The sequence below is a fragment of the Daktulosphaira vitifoliae genome, unplaced genomic scaffold, assembly GCF_025091365.1.
Source record: "Daktulosphaira vitifoliae isolate Bord-2020 unplaced genomic scaffold, ASM2509136v1 Scaffold_1, whole genome shotgun sequence".
In the NCBI taxonomy this organism is placed as follows: Eukaryota; Metazoa; Arthropoda; class Insecta; order Hemiptera; family Phylloxeridae; genus Daktulosphaira; species Daktulosphaira vitifoliae.
In genome coordinates, this window is record NW_026099572.1 from 34,145,287 (window position 1) to 34,169,747 (window position 24,461).

General features: G+C 30.4%; 1 protein-coding gene across 2 annotated transcripts in view; it reads right to left on the reverse strand.

Annotated features, from left to right (window-relative positions):
- Positions 1 to 24,461, reverse strand: part of LOC126897423 (protein numb) — a 31,936-nt gene that overhangs the window by 4,927 nt on the left and 2,548 nt on the right. The window contains exon 1 of one of the 2 annotated variants that reach the window (XM_050670987.1): positions 10,498 to 10,962. The exons of the other annotated variant lie outside the window; for it this stretch is intronic. Within the exon in view, the coding sequence (XP_050526944.1) occupies positions 10,498 to 10,662 (165 nt within the window). The 5' untranslated portion in view covers positions 10,663 to 10,962. Of the gene's footprint in view, positions 1 to 10,497; positions 10,963 to 24,461 lie in introns of those variants that run through there. 2 annotated transcript variants of the gene reach the window in all.

Genomic DNA, 24,461 nt, shown 5'->3' on the forward strand with positions numbered 1-24,461 from the left:
CCATGAGCTGAAAAAACACAGGAAAAAAAATAACATAAGCTTAAATGTAAATAGTAAATGGTTTTACAACAACCTTTGAATTATACTTATCAGTGGCTTTTTTTTTTATTTGAAGAGGATGTGAAGGAATTATGTAATAATTAGTTTTTTGTATATTACAACCATACCTCAGAATTGATTTATTTTAATCCATCCGGCTACTAAGACTACAAGAAAACTAAATAATAACATTGTGAACAATTGTATCAGCTGTAATTTATTTTATAGGTTTTCTAAGTTTTTCTATTCTTTTCATTTTACTTTGGAGAGTTAGAAAAAAACTATCATAAAATCTCTTCAAAATATTTCATTGAATTATTTATATGTAACCTATGTTATTAACATTAAAAAACAAACTAAAAACAAAAGTGATACATCAGAAGAAATAAGATATGTACCTAATGAAACATAATAATGAGTTATTATGCTTGTTTGGTGTATTAAAAATGAATCATTAATTTTGGATGACATTAGTTCAAATTTTTAACACAAGTTTCACGGCAGTAATATTAGTGAATATTTCAAAGTGGACTAAATATGGTATTTGTTTTACACTACATAAAAATAATAATTTGGACATACTAAGCGATAAACAGGGTCATATATTAAATTGTCCGTATTGTTTTTCAACAAACTTTTTTTTAATACTTCATAAAAACGACTAAAGAAACTGTAAATAAACACGGTTATTTAGCTTACAAGGAAAATAATCAAATATCACGGCGTCTAAACACGACCACAAGACATTGTTACAATAACAAATGAAAGAGTTANTTTTAATACTTCATAAAAACGACTAAAGAAACTGTAAATAAACACGGTTATTTAGCTTACAAGGAAAATAATCAAATATCACGCGTCTAAACACGACCACAAGACATTGTTACAATAACAAATGAAAGAGTTATATTATTTTTTAGATACAATAATAATAGAAGGAATAAAAACAAGAGTCTTCAGACAGTCAAATAAACATTTTCAAGTGCATTTAAATCTCACAAAACGTTTAACCGTTTAGTCTATAAGCAGCTTAGTATCGAAAAGTTTACTGGAAAATATAATTCCGTTCCAAGTAGAATTATTTATTCCATTACATAAGTCATCAGAGATTTTTGGATACGGACGAAAATGTTTCATATTTTATGAGATACTGCGGCTTACGATTTATATAACTCGCTCAACGAGACATTTCCGATGGAAAAATAACAGTGTTGATAGGAAGATAAGGCACGATTTTTTTTTCGTTTTTCACGTGTATTCCCCTAGTGCAAGCGGTGAATAAGTTTCTTTTTGCCCTTTAAGAACTCTAAAGGGCGTAGGCTTCACATAGACATCGACACAAAGCACAAATAAGTGCAGTGCACTCGTCAAATACGCGAAACAATACCGACGTGAACCCTTTTACATGGCGTCGAGTGGTCATGAGTAGAAGTCGCAATTATAGCCGGTCTGCAGCACTACAGAGGATTATACCTGCCTTATTTTTTACAGATCTCGTCGAGTGCATTGACCGACGCCGTATCCTAATAACGTTATTGTTTAATTAATCGCGTTACCAGGATCGCCGCTAAAGGATGACCGTGGGATATAGCGAGCACGGTAAAAAATAAACCCCTTTCGTGAACACTTCCGCGTTCACGCTCGGTGAAGCGTAAATTTCTGTGTACGGTAAATACTATCTGCAGAATGTGCGCCAATACGAACTCCGCTCGGGACAATACACGGGATCCAATAGGGAATACATAAAAAAATTATCCAAACGGAAGTATTGGTTATTTCATATTGCACGTTTCACCGTAGTAAACGAATACCTTTGAACCTGTACAATGTTCAAACGTTATGAATAATCAATGCCGTCCACACCAATTCGGAGAAAAAAAAAACAAGCAAATTAATAACCACGTGTTCTTTACATACAGTCTGTCATGATAAAAATATCGACTCGTTAATTTAGATGAAAACAGTTTAAAAATGTACTCGGAAGAGGCTTCTCGAGACGCTCCTTCGAAAACACTCGTTGACAGGTAAAGATAAATATAGTTGTTTATTTCATGGGCAAATATTCCTCCTTCTCTGTACATTGGTTTTTTTTTTCGACTTTCCGCGTCCAATTTGAGAAAAAATACATTGTAATATTTTTATACGTTTCCGGTACAACGACGTCTGTTAATGCGTGTAAGTAATGCGCTTACAAAGAGTTTATCTCATCACTCGACAAGTTTATATTCAACAGACTCCATACGGAGACATGTGCTTTATGTTTCGAGCGTGGAAAACTTTCGACTTGGATTTATTCATTTCATGAAATATATATGATAGGCACCGTGTGAAAAAAACATTATACCGCATCCGTGAAATGTAATCGTAAGAAGGTGATATTTATTTTTTCTTTAGGCGTTTTGATTGGTTGACTTATAAAGACAAACGTATTGTTGTACTCGTTGTCACGAGAGCGGATTAGACGATTGCGATAAAATATCAAACGATGAAATTTAATACAAAACACATTACACGTTTACCGTGTGTTACACTCTTCGAGAGTCCAATACAAACAACACATTAGATAGCTGCACTTTCACGTATACTAACAGGGCAAAATCCTTTCACTTGTCACAACATCACATTAATACTACGATGCCCGAACAAAGGTAAAAAGACGATCGCCTTTCATGCTTATTGGATTACAAACAACTAGTTTTCAGCGATACAAAATTATTTATGAAGCATAAAAACTGTAATAATAATTATCAAAGGTGGTCGCGTCGTACACAGAAAACGCGTTGTCGTTACCATCGTCGACATATCATAACCGTAGACCATTCTCGTCGGATGCGCGCTACTGGTTATTGATTTTTTTCATGAAAATTAAAAAAAAAAAAAAAAAAAACAACACTCGAGTATCATTAGACGTCGTCTAATGTGTAGCTGCTCCTGCAGGTTCCCACGACGGACCGGCTTATCTCGGCCGACAAAAAGCGCAATATGTGTAAGAGACAAGTGAAATGTTATGGTATATTAAACACGTGTCGTCGTCGCTGCAGCCAGTAAGGAGACGCGGTCGGAGGGGCACGTGGCACAGACCAGCGCGGCGACGGCATTTTAGCCGCGTGCGACTTCCTCGTACGATTATCGGCAGTGTTCAGTGTACGCGGGTCGAAGAGATTAACGCCCCCTCGGAAAAAAATAAGCATCGTATCTCTTTATTAAACACACGCCGTCGAGTACAGTGCACTGAAAGTAAAATAAACGTTTGAAAAAGCAAAACGAAACTGCAAAACGTTAAATACAAATTGAATTATAATAATCAGACGGCTATTCGGTTGTTCCTCTAAGAGTTTTGTGCCAATCGTGGGTGGCATTCGTTGAATTCTCCAAGTCTGATTGAAATTAAGCAAAAACGACGGTAAAAAAAGCAACTTTCAATTGAAATGCGCAATGATCGGACGCGAAGAGAATTTTAATGATATAAAGTCTGACGTCAACGATTTAATATTTTTAAAACTTGCAGCTCAGAGTTTCGGTGTTTAATTATTGCCAGCAAAATCGCCGAGGTGAATTTATTTTTACTCAGTCATTAAAAAACAACTCACGTCGAATTTGCGAATACTTCCGGGGGTTTGTTGATCCAATAAGTCTTATCGAGCCTGTGGTTTATATAGCGAAAAATAGCCGTGATAAAATAAAAATAGCACAACTAAATTTTTATGTGCCGAGTACAACCTTTTCGTCCACCTCATTGACATTCAATGAAAAATAGATTTTTTTTATTCTGTTATACATTTACGATGACTACGGTCATCAATGGGAATTTATGTTATGCATTTTCAATAATTCACACGGGACACGAAGAAGAAAAATTTGTGTGAATAGTTGAAAATGCCCCTTTTTTAACACTTCGGACCCCCCTCGCCTTTACCTGTGTACGAGTAATATGCATGGCAATGGGTCTCCCAAACGAGAAACACCGTACAAATCATACATCTGCTACGCGGTGTACACGTTCCCACAGGAGGGTACCAAAAAATAACTATTATCTTACCAATGTCTTAGGGACGTTCGGCCAAAAAACAACACTATACGCGGTCTGTGTACCTGGTCGTCGTGTGAAAAATGATTACACAAACGAAGTACAGACAATTTTAATCACACACAATGCGTACGTACGAATGCATTATGTACAATTCCCTAGGTATATTATTGTTCTTATGGAATACATGATTACAATAAGAGTATGTTATTTCGTGCCCGAAGTATTGGCATTGTTTCGTCCTAGGAAAAAAGTTTGTACACGATATTATTGTTTGTACGCCAAACATGCTAACTATGTTTGATAAAAAATTCACACAACACAATTATTCGACTAGGTTTTATCGACAACACGAAGAAATTCGATGACTATCCGAGTTTTCAGTCGCGTTGTTATCATTATTTTCTAATGACACAATACAACAAAATTGAAAAAAAAAAAAAAAAATTACAGTCGCTACCACGTACGAAAAAGCGGTAGAAAAAAATGCACACCGACTAAATTCCGGTAATACTTGGCGACAATAAATGTTCAATAAACACAAAACTGTTTCATTGGAATAGTTGTTTGAGACAATTGTTATCGCAAGGCTGGTGTTAAATTATTATGACTAGCAGCGTTTGACTTTGGGTCGGTGCGATTGTAAAACAATTAATAATTACATTTGATCAGAAAACAAAAAAATAATAATGTTAGTTTTATACTATGTTTTTTTTTCCTGTAGCCTCGAAAACGAGGTGAAATACAACGTCGGTAACCATTTTTAAGTCGCATAATGATAATCATTATGCGGTGAGTGCACGTGTTTAGTCATTTGAAAAAAAAACCAGACGGTGATAAATTCACGAGTATTTGCCAACTAAAACGTGTATGAGTCACGTGACGGTGTAAGAACCAGAAGCGATTTCCCCAAAAGTAATGCCTACAGAAATAATTAGCATTGTAACTGGTAGAGATGGACGACCATCAGCAAAACGGTACACAAACAGGATAACATGTAATTAGCAGCAGCAACCGCAGAGGTAACAAATTGTTTGATGGCATAAAATTTGTGAGTAATCGTATTAAAATAGTACATAGTTGCAATACCGCACCAATCTCTATTGTTTCCTCGACATAAAAAATGTAACACAAAACTCAGACATGCCCAAGCAACGCAACTGTAATGTTGACAGTGACCCTGTTCCGCATGCGTCACGCGTATTCACCACAACGACCCGAGTACAATAGAACGATCCGATTTTGTGTAACAACAGCCGAGGTAAAAGTAATTTTCATGAAAAAATAAATCAACTGCACACGCGTGTAAAACATATGAAAGAATATTTTTCAGTAATCACATAGAATTATCTTGTTATGCGGCACATAACTACGTGTCGCTACAGCACGTACAGCAACACGCCGTAGCGTTGGACATACTTATTACTTAACTTGTCTCTGGAGTATGGCCTATACAATCGAAAGTGTTGTCGATGTCACCGATATTTTTATTTTTTAACAATAAGTGCAAGCGGAAAAATGTATTCACTGCGTGTACATACAACATGTTATTTCGAACTACAAGAAAACGCCCCTCCCTAGACTACGGTATTTATGCAAAACGGGATAGTGTGTTATTACACAACGCGTCAGTAATAGGACTAGGGTAACGCAGAATACAGATGTGTACCGGGTAAAGGGGCCCAGCGTAGGTCTACAAACGTGTATTGATTATGTCGGTATCAAACATACCGGCGATTGAACAAAGAATACATTTCTTTGAGTTTTACAGAATTTCATACATCTTGTAATAAAAGTCATCCAGACAGTATCCGATACTTGAGATACTGTGTCGTTGTCGTCTTGACTTTAGACTTTTCGAGCTGTCAAAAACAAAGAGTCGGATACACAATTGCACAACTAGTCGTCGTCATAAGGACCCAGTTTCTTCGGCACAAAACATGGCGCCTTCGTCGGTTCCTCGACGAACAGAGATAATTGTACAATCCTCTTACGAGATTATTACGTTCATTGTTTACCGAATTATTTTTTCTTAAATGACATCACGTTTCTGACGGAATCATACTTTCAACGGGTTATCATTGGCTCGGAGAATCGGTTCTACTTTGTTACGGGACAATGCTGAGGTATCGCGACCGAAGCGTGTGTGAACGACCCCTTACGAAACACAACTCCGGGCCGGTGGTGACGATCAGGTAACCGCCGGGAAGAGGTGTAGCCAGCCGCCTCTTCTGCCCACACCATAGTATACAGTATAATGCATTTCTATGTACATCACATGTATTATATAGTTATGGTAGTCGGCGAGTACCGTGATGGGCACTCGCACATTACCCCGATGGCAAACGACTACTACCGGTTAAATACTAGTGTGCCATATAAACGTGTACTCGTGTACGAAGATCAAGTTATTCTGACGGTATTAATACTCTTACTAAAAGTGTGTACAGACGCCTACGCGTACACACACACACTATGTATGATCGCCAGATGCTCGATGGCTGCTGCCTGCTGCTTCTTCGGTTTTTGTACAGCTGCACCGATACAATCTGCGAGGCACGGGATGTTGTTTTTTTTATTTTGTTTAATATCCCTCGAATTCTACAGCATATTTTTCATAAGCCACCACCGGTACCGGTTCGATGATACCGAAAACCGACGGGCGCATCCTACAACGTTACAGTACAATGATAACGCAAGAGTATTTCATCTACTTGACCGACGTGGTCGTTGCTGCCTGTATCGGTGTGAACGACCTCATGAAAGCCCCCGTGCAAGGTCAACCGGCGGCTGTTAGGATCATCACATTCTATGGCGACGTAGAATACAAAAAATAACAATAATAAAACAATTTATTTGGTTCTCGAGTGGCAGAAAACTCGTGCCGTAGTCCCCCCGACAATGGATTTATATGAGGTTTGAACAGAAATTATCATAAATCAATTATAATGTTCACAATCAACGACAAAGAACATATATCAAGACGAGGTCGCGAGTGCCGGGGAACAGCACGTGGTTAAGCGAAAACCTATGGAGGTCTCTTGGATCGTCTAGAGAAGTTGTCTTAACGACCCCGAGGATAGAAAATATCGTGCGGATGTTCCACGGAAGGGCGGGGGCGTAGACAGGATGTGTACGACGTGAAATATGCAACGGAGTCCACGTGCACAATTATTTCCGCACCAACTCGGGGCGAATAAATAACACAAAAGTGTTCCTCGGTTACATCTCTGAAAGAGACTATTTCATTAATGTTGGGCATGGTATCTACCGGTTTCCTGATTTACCACGTTTAATTAATAAATAAAGTACGTTTGTTGTTTAACTAAAGAAAAATAGATAATTACTATAATATTTATAATTACATGGTGTCATATATTATAATAATAATAATATATAATGTATATATTATTACCAGGACTAGGAATTGAATACATTTGTAAATTTAATTTAAGCCATTTTGAAAACGTGCAACTTTGTCATATGATTATATAGCAGCGTAGAACTATTTTTCGTTTTAAGGGGAATAACCCCCGAAACATCCTTTAAAAATATAACCTCGGTAACGATATGTTTTCGGTACTATGTTTTCATGTAAATCAATAAAACTTTACACTGCCCGCTGGTACGTTAAAAATAACTTAATAAAATTTATAAATGCATATAATTCCCAGCCCTAATTATATTACCATAATTATAAGCTAACCTTTCATCTCGTTTATTAACTTCTAGCGTATAGATAAACTGAGACAATTAATACCGTGTATTAAAACGAATAAATATTATAATTAAATTTCAATGTTTAAAACATTACTTATACAAGCCTAGGACTTGAAGAAAATACGTCAAACCAGATATAAACTTGTTTTTCCGGCTCAGAATATACTAAGCAAATTATTACCATAAATAATTTATGACAAATAACGATTTTTTTTTAATCTGTTTTCAAACATAAATTAATACTTTAAATTGTATTTACTGCAAGAAAAATATTGACTTTGAGTTCTATTTAAAGTTCTCTGCAAGAGTCACAAAAGTACATTAATGGGCTCAGCATCCCACTTCCCGAAAATAGCCAACGAATAATTACAAAGGGGTTATTCGCACGTTCCGAAATAGTATTCGCTCACCACGAGGTTCACGTCGCCATTGTTGTGTTGATGGGGAGAACGAAACCCATCAAGACGCGCGTCTTGTGCCACACACCATACCGTTGAACTCAAGCTGTTTTTAAACCTTCAGCGACATGCACAACATAAATACGAATAGGTGGGTAACGGACAAAAAAACGGAAATCCTGCGGGTCCTCACACTAACTACCACCCTAATGATGTTGCAACATTGGTCTTGATGATTTCTAGATGCGAAGTATTTTTTCACCATCGTCATCGTACTTTTCATTTAAATTAGCTGATTGGCTGCCGCGAGTAGATATTAGTCAATCGTTATGCACGTACAAGACATGTTACCACACAAAGGCAATCATGAGCTATTAATAAAACGTTTCTGCACACATACCCAGTGCTTGTTTTATATTTAGAACTCTCTGAAACTACCCAGGAGGCAAAATGAACAGTCTTTATGTCGACACGTTTAGGGTAAAGTTTTCAACTAAATGGCATTGAATAAACAAAACGCGTTATTCTGTCTTCATTTCGAATTCAATTTGATTGGCTATAAAAAATCATGTGACAATTGTCATAAACTGATGATTACAAGTGTATGTGATTTTTTTCTAATCTGGTTTAACTGAGATTCAAGCTGTCAACATTTTACCAATCAAATATTTAATTAGTCTATAATTCACCATTGAATTGTTACTCATGGCTAATTTAAATACAACCAGAGTTGATTATAATAAACAATCAGTAAAAAAAAATTACTTCAATGTTATAACATTGTGGTGCACTTAACTTTTATAATAAGTAGATGTAATTGCAATAGCGAAACGTTTTACGTCACGACTAACGAGATGAGGTCTAATCTGTATTACACTTTTATGTTCTTAACTGTGACAACATGTTAAAAGTCATATCGGCTAAATATTTGATCAGAGAAAAGTAACGAGTTTACCACGTGACAAACAAGTCGATTGAATGTGTTTTTTTACTAATCCTTACGTTAAACAAACGAACCAATCTATGTGACGGTTCGTTTTTCAAGGGAAAACCTATAATTAATAAATTATACTTATAGCAATATAGAACACAGTCGATTTGTCAGTTACCTAACTAGTCGTAGTTGTAATTTCGAAATTGTTTAAAGTGACCCAACCCTTTAAATGGAATTATAACAAAATATTATGCATTTAATATTATTTAATATCATGCACAAAATATTTACAGCACTGGCAAAATATATCACGAAGGAAAACGTTGAACCGCATAGGAATTAGATGCGTTCAAAACGATAATCCAAAAAATTTACATTTAAGAAAAATAATTCTATCGGAGAACCGCTAAACAGTAATGTATGTCTTACGACCATAAATCATAACGGATGAATAGTTTTTTAGTGGACAGAAGAAACGCGGAATGCGCTGTGAATATAACTACAAGATCCACTCCAATCGCCGGAACCGCAACTCTGTTGAACACGACAAACCGTTTAAGAAAAAAACAAATTTATACACGTCACAGTCCATAAGTATTACTAATGCGTACGCATAACAAACACGCTAATGTATCATAACAACCAGTAATAACGGATAATTCCATTACGATTTAACGACTACCAAGTAAAATAAGTAAATGCGATTGAACGCCGTTGATTAGTAAGCGATAGACCCTGAGAACGTCTATCGCCTTTGAAGGAGCAAAAGGTAATTAGATCAACAAACCTAAAGTCACCGGCAGATAGCGCAGCTATCGTTTCCATACAGAAATTCGTTATCTTTTCTCACGCTTTTCGGTCCCACCGATCAGACGGACGGGTAAACACGGCAATACATTTGAACAACGATAATAAAACAGTCATTTGCGTGCGCGCATGTAATACAAAAACAGCGTAAGCGTGTGACGCGCGAAAAATCGCAAGGTCTCTCGGTCAATTTCCATCGTCATTCCGAACGCATACCTGTCTGCCTACCCGTCCCGTGTATTTTGCAACAGACCAGTTTCGCACGACCCCGAGCGTCTTGGCGCACATTAATTACGACACTGTTGTTGCGCACCGTTCGATGACAATCACACAAACATAGTAAAATTTAAATAAACTGCACCCACGCGAACATTACATAATATTCACATTGTGTGTTTGATCGGAGGACAAAGTCGTGATTTGAATCGCACATGTTTTCCTCGCAAGACAATGGAGATGCCTCCAGGTCAGTGTCTTTGACGAGTGCGCGACAAACGATTTCCAAATAGACATAGTAATAAACTTTAATCGCAATTAACTTAGATGACTGTCATAATAATATGATCATCTACCTTGGCTTTGCTGTGTCTACAGCTGGCTGCCCGTCGGAACGACGACCCGGTTGGATTACCCAAACGGTCCAGAGGTTCGTGATGCGACGCTGCGTTTCCCATTACTATTTTAGTGGGGCTAAACAGCAATTTTCGCGAGAAGATCTTCTTGAACGATAGCGGCATAATAACAATTATCGCATCGGTTCTACACAATATTAGGACGGGCACTCTTTCAAAACGACCGCGGCAACGATTCAAACGACCCCGGTGACGAAATGACGGTAGCGATCATTTTTCAGTAATTAATCGCACGAAAAAATTGATAACACTAATGCACATTCAATTACGAACACTTGAGAATAACACACAAGGGAAACCAGATGCCGAGTGGTACTACGGTGGTGATAAGCGCGACAGCGGTGCGACAACAGTGACGGACGAACGACAGTTGGAAACGGGTCCGTGCGACTGCTGGCGTCGTCGTTCTGTATAACATTTCGTAACGTACATTCTCGGTGGACCCCACTCCGATTCACCTCTACCCTAAGCAGTAACCGGTTTCCGCGCGCGCGGTGGGAACCGATCGAGCGACGTTCACACACACACACGCAGAAATCCCTCTACCCCCACCACCGGTAAGATTCCCTCACATGACGACTATGCACAGAAATCCAACGGATTTTTGACCGTTTGAACGTGTGACGTACAAAATATGTGCAAGTGCGAAGGGTGCGACTTTACGGCATCGAAGATTTCAACGGTCCGCTCGGGCGGGTCGACAATATCGTCAATAAAAATATCAATATAAAAAATCAATTTGAATACGGTTAAAAAAAATGTGATTAATACTCACACTTGTTTTGCTAAAACAAATAAAGTTTTTAAATAATATATTACTATTATCGATATACGCAAAATTACTAAAATCAAATTTGGTATGATTTTCAATTTTATCATTCATGACTGTTGTTGAGTAACTACAAAATTTGAAGCTTAATGGTGTAAGTTCAAAAACAAAAGTTAACAATTTTGTTTACACAATTTAGGCAGAATCTAATTATTAAAAACTTTTCGATATTCGACACATATACCAAATAATTGCTAAGTATTAAATAAATTTTAAAACATAAGTATATCGTAAACTTAACCGAATTTTTGTTTAATTATTTTCGAAAAACAAAGCATCCTATGTAAAATAAAATAATCGCACATTGCAAAAATTCGAATAATTAATTAAACTATTTACTGTCAAATGCTGTACTAGTAAAAATAACAATTATATACTAAATCTCACTGGCGTACGCAAGGGGGGAGTTTTGGGGGTTGAAACCCCCCCAAAATTTATAAGCTAAGCGATAATTTTGGACGATAAACAATAATAATAACAATAAAAAAGATCATATCGTACATAAATATTTCCACAATAAAGTAATGGAAAACAGGAATTTTTGTGAGCGAATATTATGGGCAGTGTCACATCTAATTTTCTTTAAATTTCAAACCCCCCCCCCCCCAAATTTAATATCTGTGTACGCCACTGCTAAATAATAAACCGTATAATATAAATATACTCTTAAGAAATCTGTCATGATCAAAATCAGTGGGGAACTAACATTTTTTCAAGGAGATGCAAAAATATCTTCAATGACAATATCATTTTCTTGGTAATTTTATCATTGAAATTACCTTTTTTAAGTAGATGATAAAGTCTACGTAGCCCTAACGCCTACTTAAAAATTAATTCTTTTTCGATTGAATAATTTTTTTTTTAAATGTACGATTTTTTTCAATTATTATTTTTTGGTTGCCTCTTCTTATATTAAAAAATTACTGAATAAAACGATTAAATTTTTCAAAGTCAGGTGTGACAATAGTTCAAGAAAGGGGTTGTATGCCGCTCTGGTTCCACCACTGATCAAAACACTGTTTACAATTCAAAATTTGAATAAAAAAATGTAATTTAAACGAAGAAAAATTTGTTAAATTTTGTATATTAAGTGCAACGTAAGTTCGCCACAAAGATCTTAATATATGCAAACGTGCAAAAAAAATCCTAATGTTGTTCAATATCTGTACAAATTTAATTACTACCTTGAGAATTAGTATTTATATACTGAATACCAAAAATACTGAGTTTATTTACAATGATATAAATTATTTACATAATTATGGAAAAATCACCATCTGATTTATTAATGAAGTTCCTTTTTTTTTTTAACGATTTTAAAAGTGTTTATGAACATTATCAAAATTACATAGTATTTTTCCATAAAAATTTGATTATTTTATTAAAATCTAATTTAATTATTATTTAAATTAAATAGCATTAATATATAGCGAATTATTAAAGAAGTACATTATTGATAATTGACAACATATTATTACCATAATAATAAACTTAAAAACGCATCCAAGCTAAAAATAAATATATGAACACATTCCATTATGTTTAGCCTTAAAACACAACGTAATGCAAACACATAGTCATAACTGTTATAATATTGCTCGTGTGCTGAGGTAACGGCTTGGCATAAAATGAGACATAAACGGATATTTTGAAATTGTTGTATTACCAGAATATTTTATTTTAATCTGTTGAAATGAATACTACATTTGCATATCATGAAATATTAAATTCAGGAAACTAAAATTATATTAGAATCGTAATGAATGAATATAAATGATAAAAAAAAAATTATAAAAAGACACCACAAATTAAAAATTACCATATTTTAATGCATTAAAATAAGAGTATTTTTAAATAAATTGTTTAATTAATCAACAAATTTTCGAGCATACTATTTTAAATTATTGATTGAAAAATCTAATCAGTTTACGTTATAAAATTTTAATAAAATTAATTTTATAACATTTGAAATAGAATATAAAACATGTCATTTAGATTACTAAAATAAATTTTATGCCTTGATAACTTTTACAACCTCCAATTCAACAATATATTTCCATCAAACTGTCAATCATATTTTCCAATATAATTTTATATATTTATTTATTACAATAAATCTCTTATTTTTTAATGTTTTAAGTAATTTAGTTAAATAACAATGCATTTAGTTTTTCGCAAAAGAAAATAAAAATTGTTTTTAAAATTAAACAATTTGTAAATAATTTAATATTTATTTCACAAACAGTGAGCTTTTTGAAATAGTTGGTACCAATTTAATGGACATATATGTCATCAAATACTTGTACTTTAACTGATGATTAAATTTTTTATTAAATTAACTCCTAGTAAAAATGAAAGATATCCTTTGAATAATTCCACTTATAATAATAAATTTTAATTAACTCATAAAAAAATAAAAAGACAACTTTTATTGCACAATTATTTTCTCAAAATTCTCAACGAACTTAAAACACATTTTACGTGAACTTGTTTAATCTTATTTTTAGTTTCAATTATTTTATCTCGACAATAAATGTTATAGAATTATATTGCTATAATTGTTTTAATGAATACCAGCCTAGTATTAGATTGAGCTAAATAAATAGAAAAGAATATCTATAAAATCATTTAACAGAAAAAAGATGGAAGAACACCAAAGAACTGAATACGCCACGAAAATTAAGTGTATAGTTTTATATTGTCTGCAAAATAAAGCTACAAAGTTATTGATCCAAACAATTGGTAATAAATAAATATAATTAATCGTTATATATACACTGTATATATTTACACTCAACGTAATATATTAATACATAACATTAATATATTACTTTGAGTATTTTAAATTCTATTGAAAACACATTTAAATTTAAATCGATTAATAGTTTAATTTTAATAATTACTCTGGTTATCGATAATATATAATGCTGATTAATTAATATAAGGAAACTCATTATTCAGATAAACAAAGGTTACGGAGTGTTTAACTTGTACACTTGTGATAGAAATGTATTCCAACATTAATGAGTTGTCATCGCCGTAGTAATGAACGTCCTAATACGTATCATTGATATCATCTTTTATCAGAACATTAAGAAAATAGCTGACAAAGTTTTGCACGAGATCATTTTTTTTTTTTGTTAACTATTAGGATTACCACGAGTTTGACACATAATTTTCATCCAACTGGCTATGCGCCATAATACGATTCATATACAATAATATTTTTTTTTTGGTCACGAATACTGTTTTTTAAGTATTCTATTCACAAATATTGTATTGATTTTTAAAATTTGCATTTTGTTTCAAACACTGAAGTTCATAGCTCATTTTTTTCTTTTTTAAAAGTAACTTCGTGTTAATTAATATCAAAGAAATATGTGGCCTAATTACATCGCTGTAAAATAAACACACGAAGTGTAATAATATGTAATTACTTAAAGTTCTGTGTTTTTTTAATTCTGGGTTTTCCATTTTCTTTTTATGTCAAAATAATACTATTCATTCTTTAAGAAATTATAATAAAAAAGTACCTTTAACCGCTAATGAACATTTGATTAAAAACATTTAGAAAGTTATGTCATTTCAAACAAAAGATGAGCTGTCATTACTTAATGATATGTAAATACCGATTTTTAGTTTTAATAAATAGTCTTTTTGTCATTATTCGTAAAAAATATCTATGTAAAATTTACCACTCAACCATAGATTGTTCATCAGAACAAGTGGTCCATGAAGCGTAATGAGTACTTTATTTTGCACCGTATAGAAGTACAAACGCAGCTACCGTATCTTGTGGGGCGTATTGGACAATGTAAAATAAACAGTATTACATACTAATCAGATGACATTGTAGACCCTACGTTTCTGAGGCATCGCCTTATAGTGGAGATACATAGGCTCGAGGACACATGGGAAATTATTTACACCTGGTCCACAAAACAAATACAGGAAGAAAAACGTACCATTAAAAATCAAGGTCTTCGAGACACACTATCAATTTTGTACATAAAATTTAATTATTTAACATAATTTTTATGTATATTCCAACTTTGACCCATTGAATCAAAACATTTTTCAACATTTGTGTTCAAAGAACTTGTATTGAATTAATTTAAGGACAAATAATTACATTAATGTCTGTTTTCTGTTAGATTATATTATTATTTCAACTATTGAGTTTAACAAGGTTAATTTAAGTTTCAATGTAATGTAAAGATAGTTAAAGATAAAGTAAAGATAGTATTGATTAAGTAATAAAACTGATTTTTGGATGTGATTCTACTTCTTTGGAAGCATTCCAGTGGTCTGATTTCTATATTATTGTAATTTTGTTCAAATTCTAGATCAATAGTTAACGTCGTATTACGAAAATAATAAATTTAAAAGGTCCATGCAGCAGGGTTGTTACATATATGTTTTTTTTTTTTGAAACTTCTTTAAAACGAAAGTAATCAGTTTAAAATGTTTTATAAGATCAATGTAATTTTTAAAATTTTTGGTATTTTAAGCACGTTTAAATGCAGTAAACTTAAACTAGATCAAGTTTACACATTTTTGAACTAGCTAAAATATTATCTTTATATTATTTCTAAGTTTAATATAAAATTTAATTTAACACAAAACTTAAATTTGGTTTTACGAGTAATTAAAACCGCAAATATTAAAGACAATAGAAACGAAAAATTTAACTTTTGAATAAATTTTACATTCGTTCTTTGCATATGATAAGCAAATATTATGGGCGAGCATAATTAGCATAATAATGACTGGAAAACGTACTCTTAGGCCAGATCTTATATTTTAATATGAGGAAAACCACTAATTATAATCGAATGCTATAACCTTATTGTTAAAAATATATTTGTTTTTTCAATGTCGTAACTAATTTTTATTTTTAGTACCGTCAAGTATTATTTAACTATTTTGTGCACTAAATAGGCATGATTTTAGATTAAAGTCAAATATAATAATGCATTTGTATAGTTTTTTAACCTTTGTGTTTAATGTTTTAATACATAATAAAAACAATTAGAAAATAATTAAACTTACAAATTCAATTGATTAGTTACTAATCATTAGTATAATGTTCAATAGCAGGACCGTATTCTAGCATGAGAACATAGGTTAACTGTGTAATTTTAAGAGAAGTCTAATTTTAGAATTTAATTCTATATTTAAATTATATAAAAGTTAGAAAAGTATTATTATATAGTATGCATATATTACTACGATATTTTTTTTAAGGGGGCTCCTTCCATTGGTCGTCAATTATTAAACATTAAATAAATTTTGACTAGTAAGAGTACATCCTCTTACGTACATGGCTTATCACTTGATAAGCACCAAAACAAAAAACTACCTTTCATCAAAAATCTAATCTACGCCACTATTATATAATCACAGTTTGTGAATAATTGATGCATTTTTGTTTAAAAATATTAGGATTAAAGAAATAGAAAACGCAACAACTTATACTAATTTGAAACTTACTTTTTTTTAAATCTTTCCAGAAATTAATTATAATACATATTTATTTACAACTAGTCTCTATTTTTTAGTTAAATAATATTTAGAAAGTAAGAAAACAAAAATGGAAGGCAAATAATGTATGGAGCTTTAGTAGAGAAGTAAAACAAAAATTTTCATTAAAAATATCGTAATGATTATTTTTTACTGAAGAATTTCTTTCCACCTTTAAAAATATACAAAACTGCTCGCCTTGTCTCCAGAGAAAAGTTTTTTTGTGAGAGAATACCAACAAGATATACTGAAAAACCACGTGACCTAGAACTATGAATATCTTTAAAATTAAGTCCCCCAGGAGAATTAATTTTTTTCTATAGGCTATTTATCTATAATAGGATTACAAACACGCTACTTATTTTCCATAAAGTGTACCAGTTACATAAAACGCTTAACTAGGTAATATATTTTTATCTGACAAATTTTCGATGCTAAATATTAGTGATTTATCACATATTCATATTATGAGTAAACACTTTAAATTAATATTATTTTAATAACTAACATACTTTTGACGAATTAATATTAAAATATTTTCAAAACCATATTGATTTGGTTTAATCTATTATTATACACTTGATAAATTTATGTCAATAGTCAATGAAGATTGTAGAAAATTAGCTTAAGTAGGTTCAAGAAGTTTAGTAATGCTTGATAGTACTGACTTATATAAAACAAACAAATTCTATACAAAATGTGATCAAGCACATACTAAAAAAATGTATTGTGTATACCTTGATTAGAAAAACTTGTACTAAATTTCTTAAATGAAATAACTATTGAATGTTCTAGGTCAAAATTATAAAAAAAAAATAACTCCTTAAAATTTACCAGCTAATTGTTAATTTAAAATTTTACAATAAATAGTATTACAAATAACTTTATTAGAAGGTACATTTAAACCAAAATTATAAAATAGGTAAGCCAATGCTTATATACTTTTAGGGTAATGACATGGCTTTGTTTTTTTTTTTTTTAAAGTTTCATTAGGTTTTACTGTTATTTCACGGTACAGTGCGTTTTAAAATACTAAGGAAATAAAGATATTTATATTCCTATATACAAACATCATTCTAACAAAAAAAATGTTTATTTTAATAAAAACCGTTCGTTGATTATGATTTTTTCTAATCGTTAAGTGCCGATTTTGTAACGAAACGGGTGCTAAATAAATCCATTAAAGTAATTCCGATTGTCCTCGTAGTTTATTAGACAAACATCTTCACACATTATTGTTATGAACTTAAACCAAAAATATATTTTTTATTTATCTATGATGACCGGGTAGTTGGGTTTTTGTTATTTTATAAATATTAATCTTAGTTATAGCACAAGGTTTAGTAAATAAATATTTAGTTCATTAATAATAGATTATTTTTCAAAAACTTTGAAATAATATAATAATAATTATAAATTAATTGATTCTGAAAAATACAGAATTACATTTTGGCATATTTTTAATTATTTTACTTATGACTTTGCTTAAAATTACTTTAAAAATATTCACACGAAAATTAACATATCCAATAAATAGTTTACTATAGAATGCTTACTTGTAAAAACTTAGTATATTTCAAAACATAATTCCGAATCCTAAGTAGAATAACCTTATTGCCTAAACACATTACAATAATTTTATACTGAACAAAAATAACCGTTCATAAACAATGTTATCCTATTGGTTATTTTTCAAAGAAATTTGCTATATAAATTCTCTTGCAAATTAACACGCGTCCGGTGTTGATGTAATATAACATCATAGTGACATAACTTATGTTGTATAGATATCACTGGAGTGCAGAAATCAATCTAGTCTAAAATAAAACACTTAACATATAATCTGTTCGGTGATAAAATATTTTTACAGTATAAAAGTATTAGGATTAAAACAACATTAAGAGTCTTAAAGAAAATATCATACACTTTTAATGCAACCTATATACATACATTCATATGAATAGCTTGTTTATCTTAAAAGCATTTACAGACATGCTAAGCAAATATTTTCTTTCTTATGAATGAGTAAACTATTTTCTTCAACTCTCTTTTAAACGTTTTCAAAGTCGTTTTTGAACATTTAACTTGTATCGATAAACATTAAATTTAACTAATCTACAGCAGTAATACATAACTTCTGTCTTTATTAAAATCAAATTATCATATTAACGATGTAATATATGTAAATAAAGCATGCAAAAAATTCTTCAATTCTATCTATTCTTAAAACTAACTATATATATTGTTATATATATATGATATCTTCGAAATCCTTATGAAATTAATTTTTGAAGTACTCTTATAAGAAGAGCTCTTGATTTAAAGATAATTTGAATATCTCTTGATATCATATAAACTGTATTATTCAATATATCCTGTTTCAAATTCTACTTTATCTAGTTATTAAGTTTACCAAATACTTATTGTATTTAGTGAGTTAATATACGATACAACAGGCTTTGTGAAATATATATTTATAATTATATGTTACTTATTCCTCTACGTTCAAATTCTTATTATATTTCAATAAAAACTATACTCTTAATCCTATCAATAATTCTTTATAAGATAAATAAAAACATGATTTTCAGTGAATTTATAGTTTTTCAGAAATCAATATTATTATTATTAAGGGGATAGAATTCCTTCACGATGAAAACAAATACACGGTGAAGATTTATTTTGAAGGAAGTAGAAACAAATTACCCATGCATACCTCAAGGCAAAACTTTGAGAACGCCACAGATAATGTTAATATAATTTTCTTTAAATCGAAAAAACGATATTTATTGTATTTTTTAAAGTAGTGGTGTACATAAAATTACGCTGTCAATTGCTACCTTACAAAATACGAATGAAATTTTGGTTTTTTAATTTATCTTAATTATGGATCATTATTATTATCATTGTATAATTAACCATTAAAGTCTGTGTTAATCTCCTTAAATTTATTCGTACAATTTTTCAAAGCTCCATGATAAATACATACTATATAGAATTATATACATTTTATATGATCTTTTTACCCTAAATTACACAAGTGTCATCTTAATAGATCATCATTTAGGTACTAATTTGTACGTGATGACAAGAACATATTTCAAAACTTTCAGTTCTCAAACCAACTAGATAGAGTTTTAGAAAAGAAAAACTTTTGAGTCGCTATAGGTAAATCGATTTATTAAATAAAGGACGTTTACAATAAGTTAACTAAGTAAACACTTTTTGGTCTCTGAAATATCAGTTAAAGAACTGACAACTCTATAAATTGGAACCGTTCAAATTTAAAACTGCGTTTGAACATTTGAACATTTTTATATTCTTTTTGTAGACTCAATTCAAGTTTCAATACATATAATTACCAATAGCAGCGCAACCAGTGAGAGGGGTAAAAGGGTTTTAAACGTTCTACTCTCCCTCAAAAATGATTAGCGATGTTTGCATTTTTTAGTCAAAATAAACTTTTTTTTTACTTATTCGAGATTTCTTAAATAGCGATACAAAGTAAAAAAAAAATCTGATAACCCCGTATTTGCTGGTTTTGTCAATAATTGCAACTACTAAATACAGCTTATGTTTTATAATAATTTTTAAAATATCTCTCCTTTTTGTAAAAAATATTTTGTTTTTACCAAGTACTTCATATAAGCATATTTTGACAAAGTTAATTTTTCATCAAAATATATTTAGAACTAAATTTTTAAATAATTATGATGCAAAATAAAGTTCTTCAAAAATAACATAATTACTCTTTTGTGATATGGAACTTAGTGTAGCAATATAAAATACAATTCAATGTTTTCATTGATATAAAAACAGATAAAAATATAAATAAAATAGCGACATACTGAAGTTAATTGAATGACGGGTTACGGCGCCATAGCGCTTTCTTTGTGCGGGTACAATAATACAATTATGTTTATGAAACTGTAAAGTGCACAGTTCGATAATTAAATTGTATTTGGTTCGGATGATAAAGTGTTGTAGTCAGCAGAAGTTGACAGTGTTCTAATGTCGACTCTTGTTAGTTGTCACCATATGTTTTACATTAATGATGGTACTAATCTAATTTAAAAAATCATATTTCAGAATTTTTATAAACATCTAAACACGCCACACAAACCACTTTTGCATAGAGATTTTCAAAGAAAACTTGAGTTTTTATAATGGATTACCTAATTGTTTATCAGAGTAAAACGATACCGGTACTAAAACAATGTAATGTTTATACATCGCGTACTACATTGAATCAGTGTAATGATATTATGTTTCATTCCAGACGATAGAAAGGTTTTGGGTAGACGAAATATTATGAAATTTATGACCACCGGCGAAAACGAATACAACACAACATGAGCGTATAACCTTTTATGGTAACTGCGACTGAGTTGTATAACAAAACAATGTAAAATATGAAATAAACGAATATAAAATCTATCCGGTTAAAAATATTATCGGTCTACTGTTACCTGCCGCTGTCATCATGAAATAAAACGTTAAACTAAACAAATTTTAGATGATTCGAATAACATAAATAAGAAAAAACAAAAATTAAAAAGTTATGAAAAATTATATACTCATACATTTGGATTGTTATTTGGCAAAATATAAAATGACACATAAAAAAGGTTAGATTTGTGACTATTCATAAAAAAAATTCCATTATTAAAAAAACAATTTGTATGTCTAAAATTTAAAATGATAATATGATAATAAAGAAAAAAGAACAAACTTCATAGTTTTAAAATTAATAGAAGAATTATTAAACAAGCCAAAATACAAATAAGAAAGAAAAGTATTACATAGTTATATTTTTATTGTATTCTACGAAAGGATAAAGTAAAAAAATGTATTTAGGTCAAAATATCCCAGATTGGTCACACTAATACAGCGGTTAGTATTTGTCCGTGATATACCACCACTTATCACACTCTTACATTCAATATACTTTTGTCGTTCGTTATTTAATACGGTGAGTAGTTCACAAAAAGAAATTATAGAACAATAATAAAAATATTGGTCTCATTAACATAGAGAAAATTCGAAAACATTCATTTAAACAATAAACAAATTTAAGAAAATTTGTTTTAAACATTCAATTGAATTAAAATTGAGAGTTAATAATAAAACTTAAATAAAATTTAAGTAATGAAATTCAGTCATCGCATATCTCAAAAATAAAATAACCTTTTAAACTCGGATATTTCGTAATAAATATAAAAAGAGCGAAGAAAATAATTAGTTGACATAATCAATAATCAATTGTCATACAATTGACAGAATCATTTCTTATTTAAAACAACTTCCCCCCAAAAAAAAACTCTATTATAGTTTTTTTAGGTATTGAGTTTCAATCCTGGAAATATACTAATTTAATTTCACAAAATACTACATAATTGATGATCGATTCTCAATAGTGCTCAATGCTCTTTGAATAAAAATATCCTTGTTAATTATTAGAAATTTTGATCTAAATCTTATTCATTAACGACACTTGTTTTTGAATTTTTAGTTATGATAATTGGTAACTATAAATATTCATTATAGTGTACTTTATTTGGTCATATTCATAAATGTATATTGAATAAAAAAATTTCTGTATATTGAAATATAAGCTTTTCTATCTATCATAATATGATTGATAGAAAATTGTTACAATTTTTGTAGATAGAGTAGGCGGCAATTAACCAAAAAATGTTTAATTATATATATAAATATATTTAAACTTGAATATTTGTTCATACATAAGTTTAACAACTTATTCATGTTTATATTAAAATTAATTTTGATAAGTTGATTATCTTAGGCGGAAATAATTTGATACAGTTTCCAAAGAACACAAAAATAACCCCTATCACCGGTGGTGTAGCCAAGGGAGACAAGAAGACCCGGACTCCTCTATGGTCAGTAATATTCATTTCTAAAATGAAGAGATGAACAAAAAATAAAAATTCTATAATATGGAATTTTATAGATTTTTTTACTATGTCCCATTTCCCATTACGAAATCTATCATCACCTTCAATAACCATATGTGCACAATGATTGATTAGGATAAGAAGCTCATTTTCTCAGAAATTATTTGAAATTTTTTATTTTTGTAAAGAGAAAAATTATTTGATTCTGAAAATCACAATAATATGTAGTTATTTCGTCCCTTCAGGAATAAATCTTAAATTAACTTTCTTTAATAGGAATCACTATTTTTAACTTGACATTATAATAAAATAAATTTAAAATCATTTTATTTATATATTTTTTTTTACTCGGTAAATCATTAGTTTATTACATCATTTTAAAGTTTAGTACTTAGACATCAATTTTCTAGTGACATTTCGTTTTTAAAACAACAATTATTCATTTTTTTTATTTTGTCACATAAATTAGTTTTTATTAACTATACTTATCTAACACTTGAAGGTATTATCCAACATACAGATATCTTTGAAACTTGTGTATATTAATAAACGCACACTTATATGTAACGCAAGTAAATTATCTTACATTATATATTACCGGTCAGAAAATTTATATTGATAACTACCATAAAAATGATTTATAACCTATTGTATCAGATTATTGCTGCTTCCAGGATTAAAAAAATTAATGATGAATTTTTAAATTAAATGCAAATTTTAAAATAATTTCAACACCCAGAGTTATTTAAATAAAAATAATTATTAAAACAATATTGTTAGTAATTGATTTTTCTTCATAATTACTATTTCCATTTCAGAAAATTAAAGTTAAAGTTAAATCCCTGAAAGGAGAAATAATAAAATTATTTGACCACATGATATTGAAAAATTTTTTGAATCAAATAATTTTTCTTTTTAAAAAATTAAAAATTGTCAATAGTTTTTGAAAAAATAAGTTTTTTATTCAAAATTAATCATCTTATATACTGTACAAGTATACATTTTATACATATTTACTCTACTGTCATTTGAATACATACAATTCAGCATCTGATTAAGACATAATTTATTAGGTACAGTAACTTTTGCATTATTTTAATTTTTAAGCCACAATTATTTTTTAAAATACTATTATAATCCTTAGTTTTTTCTTACGCTTAGTCGAAAAATAAATTATATATTATAGAATATTGATGTAAATTTTGTTAAATTTAATGACTACTGCATGAACAAATCGCCCAGTAATATGTTTTTCAGCATTTTCGAGGTTAACTCAATTATTATTGATCTCAAATAATTTATGTATGTTTTTCATCGTGCCAAAAGTATACTAGCGAATGTTCAAACCTGCTCAATGGTACAACACCAAAACACGTCAAGAGTTCTAAAAACGATTACGTGTTTACTCAAGTGGAACAAACGAACTTCCATGTGTTCAATTTTTTAGCTACACTATTGTTTTGTTGTTAGTTTTTTTAACAAATCGATTCATAATAAAAGTGATCATGTAAACTCGAGTAATGTTATTATAATTATCATAGCTGATAAACACTTAAAAATTATTGTTGACTTGTATGAAAATTTTTCACTAGCGTTAAAATATATTGAAAATTACAATCATATATGATTATGAA